The 20,906-nt window shown below is 51.0% G+C and overlaps 1 protein-coding gene across 2 annotated transcripts in view; it reads right to left on the bottom strand.

The window, feature by feature from the left end:
- Slc2a1 (solute carrier family 2 member 1) overlaps nt 1–20,557 on the bottom strand; it is a 31,224-nt gene extending 10,667 nt beyond the window's left edge. Inside the window, exons 1-2 of one of the 2 annotated variants that reach the window (XM_004645932.3) lie at nt 20,292–20,557; nt 7,302–7,397 (exon numbers count right to left, since the gene is read on the bottom strand). In XM_004645932.3, the coding sequence (XP_004645989.1) occupies nt 7,302–7,397; nt 20,292–20,309 (114 nt within the window). In that variant the 5' untranslated portion in view covers nt 20,310–20,557. Of the gene's footprint in view, nt 1–7,301; nt 7,398–19,693; nt 19,826–20,291 lie in introns of those variants that run through there. The other variant, XM_023706231.1, reaches the window with a different exon arrangement.
- Nucleotides 20,558–20,906: the final 349 nt, after the last annotated feature.

Genomic DNA, 20,906 nt, shown 5'->3' with positions numbered 1-20,906 from the left:
GAATATGTAAGGGAAGAACCTGAAGGAACTTGGGGCTTGCCTCAGGGACCCCAGCAGGTGTAGGCCCCAGCTTTTGGACTTCTATGGATGACACTGCCAACCCTACAAGGGCTGAGTTCCTTGTCTAAGGAAAGTACACAAGTCAAGCTGGGGAGATAGCTCAATAGAATAAGCGCTTGCCTGGCAAGTGCAAGGGCCTGAGTTCAATCCCCTGTTCAAGCACAGACTAGTGAAAGGTTAGGTAGGACTATTGAGTAGGGTCTCTGAGCTACTCATGGCCTCTGTTGTGTGCTCATTTTCCAACCCTTTAAAAGTGTGAAAGCATTTGTTGCTCACAGGCTACACACAAACAGGCTGCTGGCTGGGTTTGGCCCTCCTGCCAACCTCTGACACACGATTCTAGACTACAGCCAAGAGGCTTGTCTGGAGACCTCTGGTTGGTCTTAGCATCCCTTCCTGGACACACTACCCTACGAGGCCTGGGTACTCTACTCTGTCCCCAGCATGGCTCCCTCTCAACCATCCTTCCTAGATGTTACTGGGCGATGAAGGGGTTAAATAGGAAGCTGGGCTTTCAGCTTGTTAGGAAGAAAAGGTCAGCTTGTCCAACTTAGTCCCACAGCCTGGTCTTGACCCCTACCCTGGCTTCTTCCTCACTGCTCGTCCCCCCCCCCCCCCCGTAACAACTCAGCCACCCTCCTTAGGGTCAGCCTGGGACTCAGGGCCAGATGATCCAGGTGGAAGTCCCTAGGGCCTCACCCTGGGGCCCAGGTTAGAAGTCAAAGCTGGCCCCAATCCACAGCAGATGGCGACCACCCAGGCTGCTGGGAGGAGCCTCAATGTGTGGCACATCTTCCAAACAAGGCAAAGCCTGCTCTCTGGTCCATGGAGTCTCCCTGCAGATGCAGCGACCTTCATCTCACAGTGGCAGCACCTGGCAAAGCCCTCTTTACCCTCAGGAGGAAGGGCCTTCTCCACCTACCCGTGAGCCGCACACCCGTGCTCTCCTGACCCAGTGAGTCCCCCGTGTAACCTGAGTCCTGCACACCCTGCACTTGCTGCTGCGCTGTCGCTGCCATGCATGAATAGTGCTCCTCTGCAGCCTCCTGTGAAGTACCTCTGCTTCCCTACTGCCATGGTCCTCAAATGGGTCAATTCTGCCCCCTCGATTCTGCCTGTATCCACCCAGAGACACCTTTGGCGGTCACACTGGCTGCTGGCTATCCAGTGGGCAGGCTGGGGATGCTGCTAATCGCCCTACAGTGCACAAGTCAGCAACACTAACAAATGACCTGGTGCAACTGTCCACAGTGCTTAAGTCAAGCAGCCCTGAGGTGCGGGTGAACACCCTCGCTCCCACAGGGCCTGTCCGTGGTCCCATCACGGCCCACAGATGCCTGACTACAAGGTACCGTGCCCACACTGAACTTCAACCCAGAGGTGCTCTGACTTACCTTGTCACTGGTGCCCCAGAACAGGGCTGGGGAGTCACTACTCATTAAGGAAGAAGCCAAATCTAACCAAGGGGCTTAAGGGATGACTGGGCTGTGACAGGGTGTGATGGTGTAAGATATTGTGCAACTATGTGTGGGAAACTATTGAAATGTCTGTGCATGACTGGGCTTGACTCAGCTCCTGAACTCCTGAGTGTGAGGGACCAGCTGGGTGGCACTTACAGGCATATGGAAGTGTGTTGGGGGCTCATTTCTGTCTTCCATGGTGATCAGGCAGAGAGTACAGCCTGATTTCCTGGGTTCAGATTCCAACTCTGCCACTGACCAGCTCTGTGTCCTTAAGTTTAGTTGCTTACCATCTCTGTGCCCTAGTTTCTTATGAAACAGGGATTATGGTATGCATTTAATGGTGCTATTTTGAGGAACAACTGGATTAGCAATTCTATCATGCTTATAACAATGTCTGGCACTCAGGAGGCTCTAAGGGCGTGTGGTGACTGTTAAAGAAAAGAGGGAAACTTAGACTTTAGATCCTGATAGATAGCTGCATGGAGGCTGTTGGCTGGGTGAGCGGTTTGCTCCAGCCCAGTTTGTTCACGTCACTGCTGGGTGCCCCTAGGGATCTCGCCTCCTTCACAGACCAAGAAACCTCCCTTGCTGACCCCTCTCTCTGGGTTGAGGTGGCCTCACTCTCAAGAGATGCCTGACACTGGCTTAGGCACATGGTGACTTGCTGTTGGGGAGGGGAGAGGCTGACCTCCCACGGCCCAGCAGAATGGCCAGGACACCTGCACTATCTGCTCCCTCTGCCTGCACTTGCTCTTCCGCTCCGCCTCCACTGGGAGAGGACCACATCGCTTAGATGTCCCAGGAATGGCACTGTCACTCTGTGTGGGGCAGGGCCAAGCACAGGGTGGAAGATGCAAGAGATCCTCAGTACGGCTCCAGCTCACTGGTCAGACAGCTTCCACTGGCCTCAGTTTCCTCATCTAGAAGTGAATGGGGAAAATCATCTCAGCCTGCCCAACTCACAGTGCCGCTGGGAGGAGGCAACTGAAATAGAAAGGTAGGTGCATTGTAAACATTAGATAGTATCTTCATTAATTACCACTTGCGGGAGGAAGCCCTTCGGGCCTATTTTATGGAGAAGGCAGCTTCTGATGAGGAGCAGCAGGCTTGGCCTCCTTGCCATTAGTGGCCACAGTGTCTTCTTGAAAGCTGTGGCAAGACATCACTGCTTTCTGAGAAAGTCATTTGGAGCAGGCCAGGGAGGTCAGTGCAGGCAGGCAGCGAGCAACACTGCACTGGGGCCCCCAAAGCACTGGTCTGCACGTGCCATTCCCTTGGCTCGGATCCTGGCCCTCCTTCCTCATAAGGCCGACTTACCCTGTGAGACAGAAGTGGTCTAAGCTGACTGCCAGACCTTTGACAAAGCCCTTCCTATCTTTCCTCTCACCTGGCCCCAGTGCCAGTCACAGCCTCTTCTTGCTTGCCCAGCGTCTGGAAGGCCTCCATATTTGCCAGGTCAACCAATATTTGAAAAATAAAAATCGTCTCTTTTAGAATATTTTGCTGAGTTTATACACCTATAATATTCAAATAATGGAACTTAACAAGAAAAGGGGATACAGATGAATGTCCATTTTGTATCTGTGTATTCAAAGTGGTTAGGATAGATATATAGTTACATTCTCTTAATGAATAAAGGGATTTGTTCTAATGGTGTTTGTAAATAGAATATCATGTTTGCATCTTGTACAGCAATTAACCACTAGGAAGAATGTATGCAATGTGTGAATTATTGAAACTGTCCTACCAATTTGGTTTGAAACTGTCTCACTGCTATTTGTTTCTCAATAGAATTATGGGAAAAAAATTTAAAAAAAGAAAAATAAAAATTGTACTAAACATGAACAATCTTTTTCTCCCTTGTCATTAGTTCCCAAACAATAGCAACTGCTGACATGACGTTCCGATTATATTGTACAAGTAATCCAGAGATGATTTCAAGTATGTCAGAGAACATGGTAGGCAGTGTACAAATACCATGCATTAGATAAGAGACTTGAGCATCTGACGACTTTGGTATCTCTGTGTGTGTGCGTGCGTACGTGTGTGGGTGAAAAAAATTTAAAAAAAGAAAAATAAAAATTGTACTAAACATGAACAATCTTTTTCTCCCTTGTCATTAGTTCCCAAACAATAGCAACTGCTGACATGACGTTCCGATTATATTGTACAAGTAATCCAGAGATGATTTCAAGTATGTCAGAGAACATGGTAGGCAGTGTACAAATACCATGCATTAGATAAGAGACTTGAGCATCTGACGACTTTGGTATCTCTGTGTGTGTGCGTGCGTACGTGTGTGGGTGTGTGTGGGTGTGTGTGTGTGTGTGTAGCATCTTGAAATCAAGCATCACGGATACGCATGGGAAATCGTACCTGGCTTTTCCATACAAGCCTCCCCAATTCCTCTAGATGGGGAGTCTTGGGGTGGTCAGGTCAGACCCCTCTGAGGCAGCTCCCTCAAGGCCAGGATATGTGCTGATGTGTTCACAGCTATACTCTCCCCATCGGGCTGTTTAAAGTGGGCTCCAGCATGCAGTGAATGCTTGGTAAGTCTTTATGGAATGATTTTGGTTACAGAATTGAAATCACTGTACCTTTCAAGGACAGTGACGCAAGGGCTTACCCACCTCAGCGGTCCTGCTGTTCTACACCCTCTCTATGGGCCCCACTTTCATTTCTTATCTTCCATCCTGTTAACCCCTGTTCCTGGGTTAAATTGACCACTTACAATCTGTTCCTGGTTGGAAATACTAGGCCGGGCCTGTGAGAAATGTCTGTACTAAAGAGCAAAATTAAACAGATTGACCATATGCCTGGCCAGGAAAGGTCACCAGATCTGTGTTCTCAAGGCTGGTTTCTCAAGTGACCGTCAGGCGTGTACCCTTAAATGATGCCATAAATGCAGTTTTATAGTCAGCTGGGCCCTCTGTACAACTCCCCTGTCCTCTGGCACCGGGGTCAGATGTCTGCACTGTCCCCAGCAGTAACTTGTAGCCTTCTGACTTCTGCTCCAACACCAATCCTGCAGGACCTCCACTCTCACTTCCTGTTCTCCCTCCTCCTCTGATGAGTCCTTACACTGTGTTTATAAGCCAGGGATTTGACTCTGTGGAAGAAGAGCCCTTACCTAACCATAGATGAGGTCCAGGGTTCAACCTCCAGTAGCAGGGGAAAAAATGTGACCCTTCCAGCCACTGTGACTTTTCTTTGTTCTCTAACAAGTTTCCTGAGATGGATGCAATCCAGTATCTACACACACACACACACACACACACGCCCATTTATTGGTATTTTTGTCTGTGACAGGACCTTAGCACATTGCCAGGCTGTCCTTGAACTCACGTGACCCTACCTCAGCCTAAAGTGTAGCTGCTAATGGCTGTGCACTGCCACGCCCGGCTCCATCTCTTGCTTTCTGTCATCTTCCTCTGCTCTTCAACCACTGCAGAGAGGTTTCTATACTACTCTGCCTAGCCACAGGCTGCAGGGCCTCTCTGCTTTGTCTTGCAAAACTCGTGAGTATAGCTTTTCCATAGGGTCCACTGTTGTCTGAGGCTGTTCTCAGGGATGTGAGCCATGGTTCTCTCTATATCCTTCCACCCCTTTGGATACCTGTGATGGACCCTCAACTCTTCCTGCCCAAGTCTAAGGGCCAGATCTGTACATGCAGGTGCCTCCAGTGGCACCCCACTGAATGGCCACTCCTGCACATACCATGACATCTACCAGCTCTTCCCCTGCCTGTTCCTCCTCGAAACCCCACATCTCCAGAAGCCATTTTTGAATACTTTTTCTATCCTCATTCTGAACTAATGCCTGGATCCTGTTTATTCCTCCATCTGAAGCTTCGTTTCAATGCCACCTGCATGGTGGCAGCTTTATCACTAGTGTCCTTGACTCTAGTCCCACATTCTCAGATGTGTTCTGTTGTTCCCAACAACTGCATCGTTGCCTAAGATGCAGACCTGAGGCCTGTCCTTGCTGGGTCCTGTCCTGAAATCCATCCTCCACATGCCATTCTGACTATGCCACTCCACACAGGCGGGCTGACATTCTGCAGCTTAAACCACAAGTCTACAATGGTCCCACTCTGGCTTATTTCAAGATCCCCAACTCTCCCTCTCCAGTGACATCCCAAACCAGTTGCCATTTACTGAATGCCTGGCTTTTCCCTCTGGGCATCTCACTCTCTCCCAACCTCACCCTTTCTGTTTTTGGAACATACCTCCTCTACTTTACCTTTAGAGTCCTGGCTCTGTCACTGACTTACTCTGCAATTGCAGTCAAGATATCACTTAATCCAGTGTTTCTCGACTTTGGCTGCACATCAGAATCAGTTAGGAAGCTTCAAATTCAATCCAGACCAATTAAATTAGGATCTGGAGAGTGTCCAGGAGACTTCAAACTGCCACAAGGTGGAGGGCTTAGCTTCCCTGTTTTCTCCTCATCTGTATCCTGTCTGTAAGGATTCCCAACAGAAGCCAGCTTCAAGGTACACGCCTCTGTGTGTACTGTGCAGAGCACTCAGCAAAGCTGGCTTGTGGCTGTTCCAAGGATGGCCCTTCAGCTGCCATGTCAGACCAGCCTGAAGACATCCCAGTCAGTGCTCCTGCGGCCAGCGTGACTCAGCAGGGCAAGCGTTCCTGGCGACCTGCTCCTCAGCTCTGGGCGTGGCCACCATAGCTACCCTCTGCCCACTTGGAAGAAGCCCAGTGCTGGTCCTCACACTGCCACTACTCAGACAGGCCCTGTTCCTGGACGGTCACACTCTGGACAGTGTGCCTGGTCCTGACAGGAGGACTCCACTCTCATCTCAGCCTTCCTCTATGGCATTTTTAAGTGACAGGGAAATTATTTGGGGAAGACAGCCTAAGGCTGTAGAAATAAAAGAGCTTGGCTTCTGACTTCCCATTCACTAAGATGTGACCTTGGGCCTGTTGGTCTTTTGCCTCAGGTTTCTCACACTCAATTTCCGGACTTATAAAGTAGAAGCCACCACCCAGCTTTACAAACACAGACATGAAAACCACCTGGTACAAAGAGACTCTGTTACAGTCTTTTCTTGCCTCTACATCCCTTCTTCTCTTTTCTTCTCTTCCCTAAAGCGAAGAGAAGCTAGAGGAGATAGCAAAGGTCCCTTTCAGGCTTGACAGGCCAAGGAACAAGTGAGGGCAGGCTTGGGAAGCACTGTGAGGAGAAGGAAGTCAGCTCTCCACCCCTGCGTTTCCCTAGGGCAAGATGCCATTTTTGCTTCGGTTGGCACAGAGCAAGGATGCAGATGTAGCCCAGAACTGAAGGTCTTCTGTGCGCAAGTGCTGTGAGTGGAAGAGGGCACAAGCTCAGGCTCAAGGGCACCAGCTCCACCTCTGACTGGCTGTGTGATGATGCTCTGCAGACTTCTACTCTGGCCACCCTCCCACCTGTGAAGGGTGGAATGGCTGTGGCTGACCTGCCTGCCCACCCTGGAGCGCCATGGTGGGCACCAAGCCAGGTATGAGCCAGGTGCGCCCTCAGTGGCGAGGAACATCACTGCGGCGCAGCAACACAAAACGCAGTGCTGCTCTTAATGATCACAAAGGTTGGGCGGGAAGTTGGTCAAGATGCTCTGTAAAGAGCAGGATTCCGCAGCCTTGAAATTCTACAATGCCAGCTGGGAAAGCTGATGGGTAAGCTGGTGCCAAGGATTCTGACGCCCAGACAACAGTGTGAGCATGTGTGTGCGTGTGCGTGCAGTGCAGCAGAGCAAGCTGGTGTCTGAAGTGGCACGGTACTCACCTTCTGGGGGGCATTGATGACGCCAGTGTTGTAGCCAAACTGTAGAGATCCAAGCACTGCCCCTCCCACAGACAGCATGAGGCGGCCCGTCACCTTCTGCAGAGAAGCAAACCACACAGTCACAGGCATGCCTGAGCTCAGGCTGGCAGGTTTTCATGCTAAGACGTTTTGCTTGACACTTGGCCCAACACCTGTCTTCCTCCGGGGAAACCTGGCTACTTCCTGACCTCAAGTGCCCAAACTGGCCCAGCTGACTTCTAGACCTTTTCCTGGAGCAAGAAAGCAGTTAGGATCTCTCTCTGCTAGAGAGAGAGAGCCCTTGCTTCTCTGGGATCTCATCCCCCTGATAGGGCTACAGGTGGGCTCTCATTAGGAGGTGTAGGAACCAACCCGCCCATGAGAGGGGTCCAAATCATGAGGAAGGAACATACATGGGGAGGAGGAGCCCTGGGTTTGGAGCCACCAGCCCTGACCCAGTCCTATTCACTCTGTGAATCCTACCCCACCACTTTCCCTAGCCTCTGTTTGCTCACCTACAAAACGGGAAGAAAGAGTCAGCTTTGCAGACATGGTCCTACCTGCCTTCCCATTCCCACCATTCCCAGGGCAGGAAAACTGAGCTCCGAGAGGTATTCCTGGATCCCTCAGGGGCCTACACAGTGCCACAGCTCCTGCTCCTCATTCAGTGCCCTCCCAGCAATGTCCCCCAAGCTGCAAGTTTCTCCAGGCTACCTGGACAGATGAAACACCAGCTAGAAGTGTGTTCTGGAAAAAGGCATGACACAGTTGAGCATAAGCGCTGGGCCAGAGTGTATCTACTGGACAAAAGGTTGGAAGAGAAAAAGGACAGGAAGGTTCTGTCCCTGTCAGCCAAAGGCATGAGGCAGCAGGAAGGGAAGAGGCCAGCAGGTGAAAGGCCCTGCTTACACATAGGTGAAAGGCCGGCCAGTTGTCCACCTGGCCAAACAAAGGTAGACACTCTATGGCTTTTAAAATGAGGAAGCCAAGAAATGTGGTATGTGGCTGGCCCTTCGCCGGCCACCACACAAGGCACCTGGGGAGGCATATGCCAGACAAGTGGCTGGCTGTATTGTGCAGCTCGCTGGGCTTGGTGCTGCAGGTGGGGGTGAAAGGCTCACCAGTTCAAACCACAGGACAGCCCGGAGGAGCTTCTAGGGGACTGGAATACAATCTCAGCTCAGCCACGGCCTTAGCCTGGGTCTCCAGGCCTCAGTTTCCCCACAGAGCCCAGAAGCAGTCTGACTTTGGGAGTATCACAGATGGCAGCTGTTCATCAGACTTGTTCTCACTACTGTCTTTTCAGTCTCTAGAAGCTCAGAAAACAAGGATGCTAAAAGCCAGGATTCTCATGTCAGAGGCCAAGAAATGAAAGAGGCTGTGCCAGGCCCGAGGGAGAGCTCAGAGCCCACTCTGCATCCCACTGCCCCAACTGTCTGCTTGCCTTTCCTGGATGATCCCCGGCTGCTCATCCTGCTTGCAGGGACTTTCTACCTGCCATACTGCACTGCATTCCAGCTCAACTCAGAAGGTCCCCCAAGGACTCCCTTCTCTCAATTTTCTGGGGAGCCTCAGACCCAGAAGCTAATACAGTAAATGGCCAGTGAACAGGTGACAAACATCTGGTGGTCCCTGGCAGGCACAGAGCCAGCCTGCTGAGGTCACAGATGACCAATGGCACAGCACTCAGCACGAGCAGGAGGGCTGGGCAGTGACAGCTGGCCCTAGCACGTGCTGGGCTGTTCAGGGAGTTGCGTGCATGAGCTCAGAGTTAACCAGGGTGTGATACTTCCGCTATGCAAGACACACATTTTCCTGGTACACAACAGAACTGAGATAAAGTCTAGCGATATGGAGCCATGATTTAGTGAAATGTGGTATAGCTACAACGCTCAAAGAGTTTTAGCAGCAAGTTTCAGAGTCAAGTGTTTTACACAAACTACCTTTTGTGTAAAAACCCAAAACTGATGAGGCTGGGGATACATGTATCTGCCTCAAAGAAGGCACACAGAAAGTGATGCTGTGCTGTGCTCAGAGGACCTGGGTGGCTCGGGCGGGACAGCGGGGAAACTGCATTTTACTTTTTTTTTTTGGTGGAACTGGGGATTGAACTCAGGCCCTTGTGCTTGCCAGGGAAGCGCTTATTCCACTGAGCCATCTCCCCAGTCCCCGGAAACTTCATTTTATACCCTTTTGCACATTTTTGAATTCTGAACCACATGACTGATCAACTATTCAAAATATTTTTTTTACAAGCCCCATGGCCTCACATTACTTGAAGACTGCTGGTGGAGCTCAGAGAATGGTGCTGCAGCAGAAGCTGCATGAGGCCCATTCCAGCACTACGGGCTCTGTTCTAAAGGCTCTGATGATGTTCCAGGGGTTCTTAGACCTCTGAAATCATTCTTAGAGCCCAACTAAGCAGCTGTCAACAGGCTGCAGGGGCTGCTGGGAGCCAAGGGTAAATCCTTCTGAAGAACTCTGCCACAGGCAGGCCAAGGCCAAACTCCACTTTAGAAAACCTGCTTGTGACTCCTGGGTTCTAGCCACATCCACCCAGGTAGAGTGCTCCTTGGAGCTCACTGAACAGACTCATGCTCCAGGGCCCATAGAGCTGGGGCCTGCGACCAAACAGAATCAAGCGGTGACATAACAGAAAGGGCTGGCGGCCTGATGGGGCAGGCATTTGAAGAGAGCATGAAGCTAGTGTAGTCTGGGATTCAAGTGGGGTGGTATGAGGAACAGAGGGAGCCCGAGAGAGAAGGATTTTGAATTTTGCCTGCAGACAAGCAAAGATAAGTTCCCAGGAGGTGACACTGGATTTGGACTGCGAAGGGCAAGTAGGGAGCCTGCCAAGTGGGAATGAAGCGGTGAGACTACATTCCTGGTGTCGGAACAGTACATGTAGGGAAAGAGTCTGCTATCCCCAGCTGGAGAACCAGGGTGCTCAGGAGGTTCTGTGTGAGCTCTAGAGGAGCAGGGTCCCTGCCCCTCTGAAGGCAAGGCACTAAGAATTGTAATGTGGGCCTGCTCCTGCCTCCCGCAACAGACACACCAGCGTGATGACTGCTGGATGTGCAATCAAGATGGCTGGAACACAGAGAGGAGTCCTGTCACCCTGGAGTTGGGAAGCATGGCACTCCTGCCTCAAGGCCTCAATTTCTTCACCTAGGAAGCAGGGCTGTTGCTTCCTCAGAGAGTTGCTGTCAAATTCTATATCAGGGACAAGGGCAGAGTTTCCTTGACAAGAGCGTGCCAAGCCACAGAAGGGCAGGACCCCACACTCAGCGAGGCTACCGGAGCTCATCTGTCTGTCTGCTGTGGCGGAAGCTGAAGTGCAGTAAGGAGTCTATTCACTCAACCTCTATCTACCAATGTGTCAAGCTGGTGTTCAGAAACTGTGGGGGGGAACGCAGAACCCAGAACCTGGGACTCCCAGCAATTTATCACCACACTCCAGGGTTGGGGCAACCTTCCACAGCATTTCATGTTTTTCTAGGCTTTGCCTCTGCTGCATCTCCTGTGGTCTCCACCCTGGGAACTCTTTAAAAATAGAACCTGGGCTTTTTCATCTGTGCAATTAGAGTGCCCAGGTAGGGACTAGCACCAAACAATTGTTTAAGCACGATAGAAAAGCTAGGCACGGTGGCACACGCCTGTGAGTCCAGCACTCAGGAGGCAGAGGCAAGAGCGTCACTGATGTTCACTGGAGGCCAGCCTGAACTACATATTGTTTCAAAAAAAGAGAAAATCCTCCGCTGTTTGTCAAACCTTCGTGAGCATAGGACTGTCAGAACTGAGAGGTAGGAGTAGGGTGAAGCACTCCCCCTCAAGTCTTCCACTTCAAACCCCCAGGGCTGCAGTGGATGGAGAGACTTTTGAAGTCAGACCAAGTTCAAACCCAACTCTCCTCAGAGTGTCACCAGCTTCTCAGCTCAGCAAAGCCCTGCACGCAGGCTCTAGCATACAGGATACCTCAGGCCCCACTCCATGCCCTTTTCTTTCCAATTCCTAAAGTCCTGGGGATCCCAGGCTGAGTGCCCCCACCCCAAACTGCTGATGAGGTGCTGGCTCCCACACATCTGGGTGAGATGGTCACATCGCACATCTTGCCAAACACTTGACATTTTTTTTTTTTCCAGAACCGGGGATTGAACTCAGATCCTTGCGTTTGCCAGTCAAGCGCTTATCCTACTGAGCCATCTCCCTGGCCCCATACTTGACTTTTTGACCCTTGTCCATGTCCCCTTCCTCAGCACTACTGGAGTACTGGGCCTGCCCCCAAGCCAGCTCTGAGTCAATATTGGCAGAGGGAGGGCAGAAGGTGCCACCCTCAGAGTAGGGTGTGGCCTGTGGTGGGAGGGTCTGAGAGCTGGCAGAAAACAGATACCACTCCATCTTGTCTTCTCACAGCTTCTGGCCTGATTTTCAGAGGTGTCCTAGAGTGTAGGGCATATGCACAAAGCCTTTCTAAGTGCTGGGTGGGAGGGGTGTGGCAGGGGTTCACCTGATCCATGACATTTCATTTATTTTATGCAACCTTTCCTTTCTAAGATTTCATTTGAACAAACTTCTGGGCATTAAAAGACAAGACTGTTAACACTCTCATTTAAGATGCAGAGAGTCCTGGTGCCCCGATACTCAGCAAAGAGATGCCGGGCTAGAACTTCAGTATTCTTTGCCCCATCTATCTTGCTGACTCCTGTCAACTCTCACATGACTGAGTCGTCCTATACCCCACTATATCCCTGCAGGCAGGCAGAGAGGAGAGGATGGAGCTGGGCACTTATCGGCTGCACAAGCCAGTCACTGGGCACCCTGCCAGGGGCTCCCCAGACATCCTGATTTACCACTATGAACATGTTCCACTCTGGGGACAGATTGCTCCCACTTCAGGGTAGAGGAAAGGAGAATGCACAGAGGGTCCTGGGCCTCCGTGAAGCTTCAAGTTGGGGGAAGAGGGGGTGTCTCTAATGCCACACTTGTTTTTCACATTCAGGCCCCCTCCCCCTGCTTCCAGGTACCGGTCCCTGAAGGGAACAAGGTTCTTTCTTTTTTTTTTTTTTTCTTTATTTATTTATTTATTTATTTATTTATTTATTTATTTATTGGGGGGGGCAGCTCAGCCCACGGGGGGGGGGGGCTGGCATGTGGTGCTGGGGGATAGAACCGCGGTCCCTGTGCTTTGCTTAGCTTAGCTTGTTCTAAGTAGGTGCTTTAGACCACTGAGCCATCTCACCAGCCCAAGGTTCTTTCTGTGTAGGCCTAATTTCCACTCCAGCAACTCTCTAAGCCTTGACCTCTCCAATCTGAGATGGCCCAAGCTTGAGTTTAGGAACCTTTGGCCACTTTGCTGGATTTTGCTCTTTAAGTCAAGGCTGGGAAACTACAGCTGCCTGAGAGAAATCTAGCCTGCAGTTCGACAGCCTTATATTTCTAAGTGACTGGGAACTGGGTTGCCCCACAATCTGTGATAGGCGAAAACTAAATGAAACTCAAATTGCAGTGACCATTAATAAAGTTTTAAAGGGCCGGACAAATAGCTCAGTGGATAAAGCATTTGTAAGCAGGCACAGGGGCCGGGGGTTTGACCCCCGGGGCACGCTGATCACTACGAGTCCGATGTAGTAGTGAGACCCTGAACACCCTGTAGACCCTTCCCTAAAATGCAAAAATTAAGTAAATAAATAAATAAATAAATAAAGTTTTTCTGTCCACACCCATTTGTATATGTTTATCATTTGCGGCTGCTTTCCTGCTACAATAGTGCAACGAGGTGGCTGAGGCAGAGATGTCACAGCCCACGAAGCTGGCAATACTAACTACCAGGCCCTTTGGAGAAAGTCAGCCTCCAACTTAAGTCTCTGATTCCCCAAACTGCTTGCTATGTGGAAACTCAATACGTGAACTGGAAAGGATTTTTGAAGTGATGCGCAAAAACTCATCACTATTCCTAAATAACTGGAAAGGAATATATTTTATAATGAGAAAATTAAATTGAGACCACTAGTTCCCTCGTGTACATGGCATCTGGGTCAGGAACTGGCCCCTGAAGAAGTTGGTATAAGTATGCATTCAGTGGTTGCATGGGCATCAATTCAAATAGGATAAAATTAATTGGTAAATCTGGGCATATACACCGGTTACTGTCACTCTCAGGAAGCAAGTTCAAGTCTCAGCTCCTCCATTTCTGTGACCTTAAAAGTCTTTTCCCTTATAGCTTCAGTTCTCCACAAAGGATTTTTCAACAGGGCATAGTGGTGCATGCCTGTAATTCCAGCATTCTGGAAGGCTGAGGCAGGAGGATCACAAGTTTGAGCCCAGCCTGGGTAACTTAGCAACTTAGTAAGACGCTGCCTCAAAAAAAAAAAAAAAAAAAAGGCTAGGAATGTAGCTTAGTATGAAGGCCTTGGGTTCAATCTCCACTACTGAAAAAAACAAAATGAGGGGGTTGTTTCTAAGAGTAAATTACTAAGTAAAGATTATGCTTGAACGTATGCTCCTGATACTATTCTAGAACATGGGGTCTCAGCAATAAACTAAACCTAATCCTTACCTATGGAACTTGATTGTTTTAGTTCAGGGCTGGAGAAGAAACTAAATATATGTCATATATTGGGTAGCAAATGGTATTAAGACAGTGCAAGGGTGCTGTTTCTTTCTTTCTTTTTTTTTTCAGAACTGGAGATTGAACTCAGGTCCTTGCGCTTGCCAGGCAAGCGCTTATTCTACTAACCTATCTCCCCAGCCCTGAGGGTACTGGTTCTTAATCATGGGGAAATGTGTCTGTGATGGGATATCACACAGCTGTTGGAAAGAATGCAACACATCTGTATGTCCTTGACATGAAGACAGCCCCAGGGGAGATTTTTTTTAAAAGTATAACGTATTAGAATATAGATTTTACTTAGAGAACAGGGATTACTGAACTTGTACAATGACACCTGATGTTTGCAGAGAAAAACAAGGCAAGTATTTACCTATCAGGCTTGGGTTGCTGAGCAGAATGGGCCACACACAGCAAAACACAAATGCAAACCAAGGGCACAAACATCACATTTACAGGCATGCACCTACATGTGTACAAAAAGAGGTACATATCTTAACGGTGACAACAGGGATAAAAATGTTTATCCTTTCCCTTTAGCTGTTCCCCTTTAGTTGGCTCTGTTACTTCTGTATTTAGAAGGAAAATTCAGTATTTTTTTTCCAGTCACATCTGAGAACTTTATTGGACACAGCTCCGGTGCCAGGGCCTGGCAGGCCTAGCACACTGCCTTCCAAGTTTCAGAGCGAATGCAGTCCTGCAGTGAAGAACCCTAAAGGGTTTCTATCATAGGAGACAGAGCTGCTCCACAGATGCACCAACAGGTGAACTCTTAGAAGGTAAGCATCCAGTGGAGAGAAAAACCACACAAGTTCATCCTCACGCATGGAGAACTCTGGGAGAGGGGACGTCCTCACTGGTCAGCAGCCTGATGGGTGAGAGGCAGGTCCTGTTCCTTGGCACGGGGTAGATGAAGAACAGGGTCCCCAGATCATGTGACTCCGAGATCATCAGCGGCCTGTGCTTGTGTGCCAGGCTGATTGTGCAGGGGCGAGGAGCGGGTGGTTGCTATATCACATTCTTCAGCTGGTGCTGAGGATGAAAGTGATACAGAGACCCCCAGAGGCAGAGCACTCCTTCAAGGGTGAGGACTGTGACCACACCCACAACACCCAGGTCTGCTGGGCCATGCCTACATTGCTGCTGCCCAAAATGCTGATGGCAAAGCTGGCTGGCAGGCCACTCAAGCCCACACTCAGGCCAGAGCTCCGCTGGAGAAAACCCTCGTAGAGGCTGGCATCATGGTGTAAGGTGTTGCCACTGAGGACTGCCACCACAGGTCAGGGCAATGACCTGAGCCATAACCACTGCATAGATGATGGGATTCACCATCAGCTCCAACTACTTGGAAAATGAGATTGTGTCACAGGCAGCACCCACAGATATGGGAGGAAGGTGAGGTGCACACAGAGCAGCACAGGCACCAGGGCCAGGACCCTGGAGAACTGTGTCACAACTGTGAGAGCAATTCTGCTACGGAGCAGCTGAGCACTCAAAGAATACAGAAAGGCTGTCTCTTTCCTTCCTCTAGCTGGGCTGCCCATCCCAGACAGTTCCCCCTCTCTCCAGCAGACGGCCGTGCTGCCAGCCATCTGACCCTTCTGAGTCCCTCTCTGCTGCAATGACAGGCCTGTGCTCCAAGTCTGCTGCACAGGCTCTGCACTCCTAAGTAAGCCTCAGAGCCACTGACCCAGAAAGTACATGTCAATAATCCCCATTATTACTGAGAACACAGTTCCCGAAGATGTATTTTGGGAGATCGTTTCTGACACCCTTTCCTACCCACTCACAAATTACAGGGCGGGGAAAGACAAAACTTGGACTAAGCAATTCAGACAGATCTTCTGCCCATCAAAGGCCTTGGTATCCAACGTTTCCATAAGCTGAGGACTGACAAGAGCTTGCTCCCTTTCCAGGGTATGGAGACACTGAGGAGACAAACGTCAGGAAAATGGAGCTGAGCCCTACCCTTTTGCTCCCCAGGGTTAAGGCCTGGGAGTTGCTGGCTCAGTTACTACAAAACCCCAATGTTTATGTGTCAGCTACTGCCAGGCCTGGTGGCCGGATGACAGAGCCTCCGGCTCCATTCCATCCCTCCCTCGGAGGAAGGTAACAATTGGAGGTTTGTTTTGGTGGCCAGGGCTGGACCTTCCCAGCCTGGACATTGCCTCTCTGAGCCCACGAGTCCAGCCAAGAGACTTGCTGGCCTCTGTCAACCTGGGGACACTGGTTACTAGACTGAGTGGCTTTGTTACCTTCAGAAGTGAGGTGAAGGAAGGAGTGAGGTGGCAGGCCTCAAGCCAATGCCACATACTTTCTCCTTTGTTCCAGGCCTCCCCAGCTCTGCAAGTCTGGCAGGGAGGGAGAAGCTAGACGTCTGTACCCTTGATGCTGGGGCCCTGCCATCCTGTGACCAGGAGGCACTGGGCATAGCTGAGCTCCCTGAACTCACAAGCTGATTATGGGGGATTTAGGGCTGACCCAGCTCTGGGGCAAGTAGGGTTGAATCCCTGAATGGCTCAGCACAGGACAAGGATCATCTTAGGACTGTTTGTGTTGTTTGTACAGCCAAAATAGCTATGCAAAGGGTCTTTCCAACTGAAAATAGTCACCATCTTGGTTAAGGACACAAGGCCTGACTTACCACAGCCACCAGCAGCAGTGAAGCTTCCATTTTACAGAGAAAACCAAGGCACTTCTCCAAGGTTACAACTTCATTTTGTTTTCATTCATGGAAGGGTTTCAGCTGTCAAGTCATCTAATCCAACTGTTAACTCCATAGAGCACTTGGGTGGCTAAGACAAGAGTACTGCTACAAGTTCAAAGCTAGCCTGGGCTACAGTGGAGACCCTGTCGCAAAAAAATCAAACAAACAATAACAACAAAAAAAGCCACTCCATAAGTCTACCTCAAGACTTCTGTGACATCCTATCTTAGATAATTCTCCTCTGTTCTGTTTCTCCATCTGTCAAATGGAGAGCTAAGCTATGGCTAGAAGGTCTTTTGATCCAACTTTCCTCCAACCTCTAATATCTCCCTGAAAAAGCTGCCTGCATGTTTTGGGGTGGAAGGCTTATGTGTGTCTTCTGGTTTTTCATTGGACCTTGAGGTCATGGTGACTTCTTGATCACAGGGCAACTGTGAAGATTATAGCAGAAAATGTATGTGCAAGCCTCTTTCAAACTAAGAGCTGACCCAAATTCAGGCAGACGAATGGGAACAAAGAAACTTAAGGCAGGGCAGGGCCACTATACCAGCTGACCATAGGCTCTGGGCCTGGCACTCTTACCATGTGCCATCTCAGCAAATTGGCCTGTAAGCCCCTGTCGCGAGGAAGTGACCGGTGGGAACTTCAATGATTTATCTACGTAATACAAGTCAAATATCCTAACCCCCCAAAGCTCACACTGCACAAATGTCAGACTTCTAAATATGGGGTGAGACCCACATACAGGTCCAGCAGGCCTAGGGAAGCACAATGCATGAAGGGAGTCCAAGGAAACAAAGGACATTTATGAAGTATCTTTGGGGACAAACACCCATGATTATTCCTCTGAATTCTTACAAACATTCTAATGATAAAAAAATTTCATCTGCAGATGAGGCAAAGAAGCTAAACTTTAGGGATTCAAAGCCACATCTGCAGGACTTTAAGAAAATATCTATACTATGCACTGTTACAGGCTGAGGAGCCCTGTAGATTTTTGATGTCTACTTTGTCTAGGGGACTCACACCTGTCTGGTGCCCAGGAGAGATCATAGATGAATTCCTGGCTGGCCAGGTGATTCCACCTGTTCCTCCCTACCTCCTACTAGGTTAAGGTCATTACTATGAGCCAGGAGGAGCATAGAGGAACACCAGAAAGTCAGCAGAATCAATCCCCAGTTCCAAGAAAATAAAGAGGAACAAAACTGAGCCAAGGCAATGAAGCTACACACTGCCCACATTTCTGGGACCCAGCTTACCATTCAGCAAAAAAAGGACCACAGTACTGATGAAATCAGAGGTTTCCAAAGGCAAGAGTGGTTTTCCAGAACGTATACAAGATAATCACAAAGAATTTAGTAAAAAATATTTAGCATAACTGCTATCTTTATCCTTGTCTTTTGAGATTTCCACTCGTTTACTAATGTCACAGCACATGTATATGAATTTGTAAATACAGGTAAGCCACTGTGAAGGGAGATGCTTCGAGATGACTTTTTGTTAGCATGCACTGTGTAGTTTGGAGAGCACTGTGTGAAAAGCACCCACAGGCACAGCAGTTAGATCATACTATGTGACACAAAGGCTGCCCATGCAGACAAATTACACGAAATGTTGTGCACAAAATTCAAGAAATGTTGGCAAAAAGGCCAGTGGAAGCCCAAGTGAAAGCTCCTTCTCAGTGACCTGGGTTCACATCCACTCAGTCACTTGGTAGCTGTGTGACTTTAGTAAAGTTACTTCTATAAGCTCCAGGCAGATAAGCTGCTACTGCAGGGCTATACTGTTAACAGTGAAAAGTATTTTCCAAAGCAGCCCAGTGAACTCTTAAGCAGCTGTTCATCTTCTCTAGTCTGTTGTCTGTACTCAGAGTATTTACATATCTACGCAATAAATACACCCAAATCTGGTGTCACAAGTTTTTTCTTTGAGAAAGTGTAAACTCTGTCCTGCAAGTAAAGAAACCGAGGCCCAGATAAGGTAAGTGGCTTGAGTATGCTCTGGAGAAATAGAGCAAGTATTTGATCTCAAGGGTTCTCAGCCCTTGTCATCAGCTAAACGTTTCTCTTGCATTTTATTTAGTTTCCTCCATCTTTGTGGCGCAGCCACAGTGCCCTAGGTAACTTCCTCTAAGTCTCCATGCCAGCCTCAGAGCCAAGGCAGGACGAAGCAAGTCTGGCTAGGACTGGAACCGGGAGGCCTGATCCTGCTGAGTAAAGCCTGTTTCCCAGCTGGGTCCCACGGAACACTTCCACAGTGCACAGTCCACAGCCCACAGCCCACAGCCCACAGGAAGGGCAGTTTTGGATTTGGTCCCACGCCTCTGTGTCCTAGGCTTAAAAAGGGTACAGAGCAGGGAGGAAAAGACAAGTAGATATCGGGAAACGTTTTAAAATGAGTATAGTGGTGCTCACCTGTAATCCCAACTGAGGTGGGTAGGATCACCTCAGTGTGAGGCCCGCCTGGGCGATACATAAATTCAAAGCCAGCCCAAACTACACACGGAAAGCCTGTCCCAAAAAAACAAAAGAACCAGGCATGGTGGCCCATGCCGGTAAACCTAGCATTAGGGAGGCTGAGGCTGAAGGCTCACCCCAAGTTCGAGGCTACACACTGAGTTCAAGGCGAACCTAAACTACATTAGTCAGACCTGTCTAAAAAATTTAAAAAAAGAAAACATTTAGAGAAAAACGTGATCTGTACATATTCTAGACAAGAGCGAAGGCGGCAGAGAGGAAGGAAACAACGCCCTACCCACAGAGGGGCTCAAAAGATGGCTTGTTGAAAAGAACCTCTGGAGTAGACTCATGAAGAGCCCCTGTAGGACAAGCCAGGTCCCAGAAAAAGAGATCTTATCGAGGAAGTCGTTTGCTTCCAATAAAAAGCCCTCGTTCTCCCGAAGACAGGGTCTCCTTCCCACTCGAAGTCCTGGGGGCGCCCTCAACTCCACCCGGCTACCACCCCACTGTCCCAAGCGTGCCTCCTCGGAGCGCGTCTCCACTGGCCCTGGCAAAAGCTTGGCGTCCGCGCTACTCCGGGCGAAGGAGCGCGGAGACCAACCTTTAGCTTCCTTTCTCCGGGCGGATACCCTCGCGCTCGAGCCCTGGCCCGATGGACGCGCCCTCCGCCTCGGCATCACGGGTTACGGGGAAGCGCCTCCCGCCAGCCGGCAGACCTGCACCAAGGCCTGGGTGCGGGGCGAGCGACCGGATCCCGCCGGGAGCGCGGGCGGGTCCCGCCTACTCGGCTCGGGCCTGAGCCGGGGCCCGGCCGGGGGCTCGGCCCGCTCAGCCAATGGGCACCGCGCTTGGGCCCCCTCCCCCGCCCGGGAGGAGCCGACGCAGGGCTGCCTCCTCTGAGGTCGTGCGCGACGTGCAGCGCCGGGCCTCGGGTCCCGGCCAGCTGCGGGCCGCGAGGATGCACCGCGCCCCGGAAGGAAGCCAGTACGCGGTGCGGGCGCCCAACGCGCACGCGGCGCCCCGGCACCCACCTGCTCGATCCGGAGCCCGGGTCCTGCTGCGCCCGGGCCCGCGCCGAGCTGCGCTCCGAGAGGCGCGCCGCGTGTGGGGGCGCACGGCGTGGTCCCCTGGATCGGCCGAGGGGCCCGCGGAGTCCCGCCTTTGTCCGGGGCGGGGAAGGCCAGCGGCGCGAGACTCACCTTGCTGCTGGGCTCCATGGCCGCGCTGCGCTGGTGGCTGGTGGCTCTAGCAGTGCCGGGTGGCGCGGGCGGCGACGAGCGGACGGGCGGCGCTCTCGGAGGAGGCTGCGCTTCGGTCCTCGGACTCCGACTGCGACTGCCTCCTCCCGCTGTGGCCCACGGCGCGCGAGTGCACTCACTTCGGGACCGGACCCCGCGCTCGCGACCACACGCCGCACGCGATTCCTCCAGCCTCAGAGCTCCCGAGCGCGCGCCGGCGGAGCGTTTATAGGACCCCAGCCATTGGCTGGCCGGTTGGTGTGTCAGGGGGGCGGGGAGTGGGGCGGGGCCCCTCTGAGGGCACGTCCGGGGAGGGGCTCCGCCGGAGGGGCGGGGGAGGGCCGAGGGACGGGACGCCGGGGCAGGCCCGGAGGGCTACTGGCCCCGCGCATAGTTCTGCTGGCGGAGCCGCGGTGCTCCGGGTGCGCTGGGTCCCGAAGGCGCTCGCTGTGTGACCTTCGGCAAGTGTGCTCACCTCTCTGAGCTTAGCAGCCTCTAATACAATGGAGGAGCTGGTACCGGGCTTTAAGGAAAGCTGGGGGCCGCCTAGCATAGCGCTTCAGAACTAGGACTTTG

The sequence above is a fragment of the Octodon degus genome, unplaced genomic scaffold, assembly GCF_000260255.1.
Source record: "Octodon degus isolate 3935 unplaced genomic scaffold, OctDeg1.0 scaffold00245, whole genome shotgun sequence".
NCBI classification, from domain to species: Eukaryota; Metazoa; Chordata; class Mammalia; order Rodentia; family Octodontidae; genus Octodon; species Octodon degus.
This window is presented reverse-complemented; position numbering and strand designations above follow the sequence as displayed.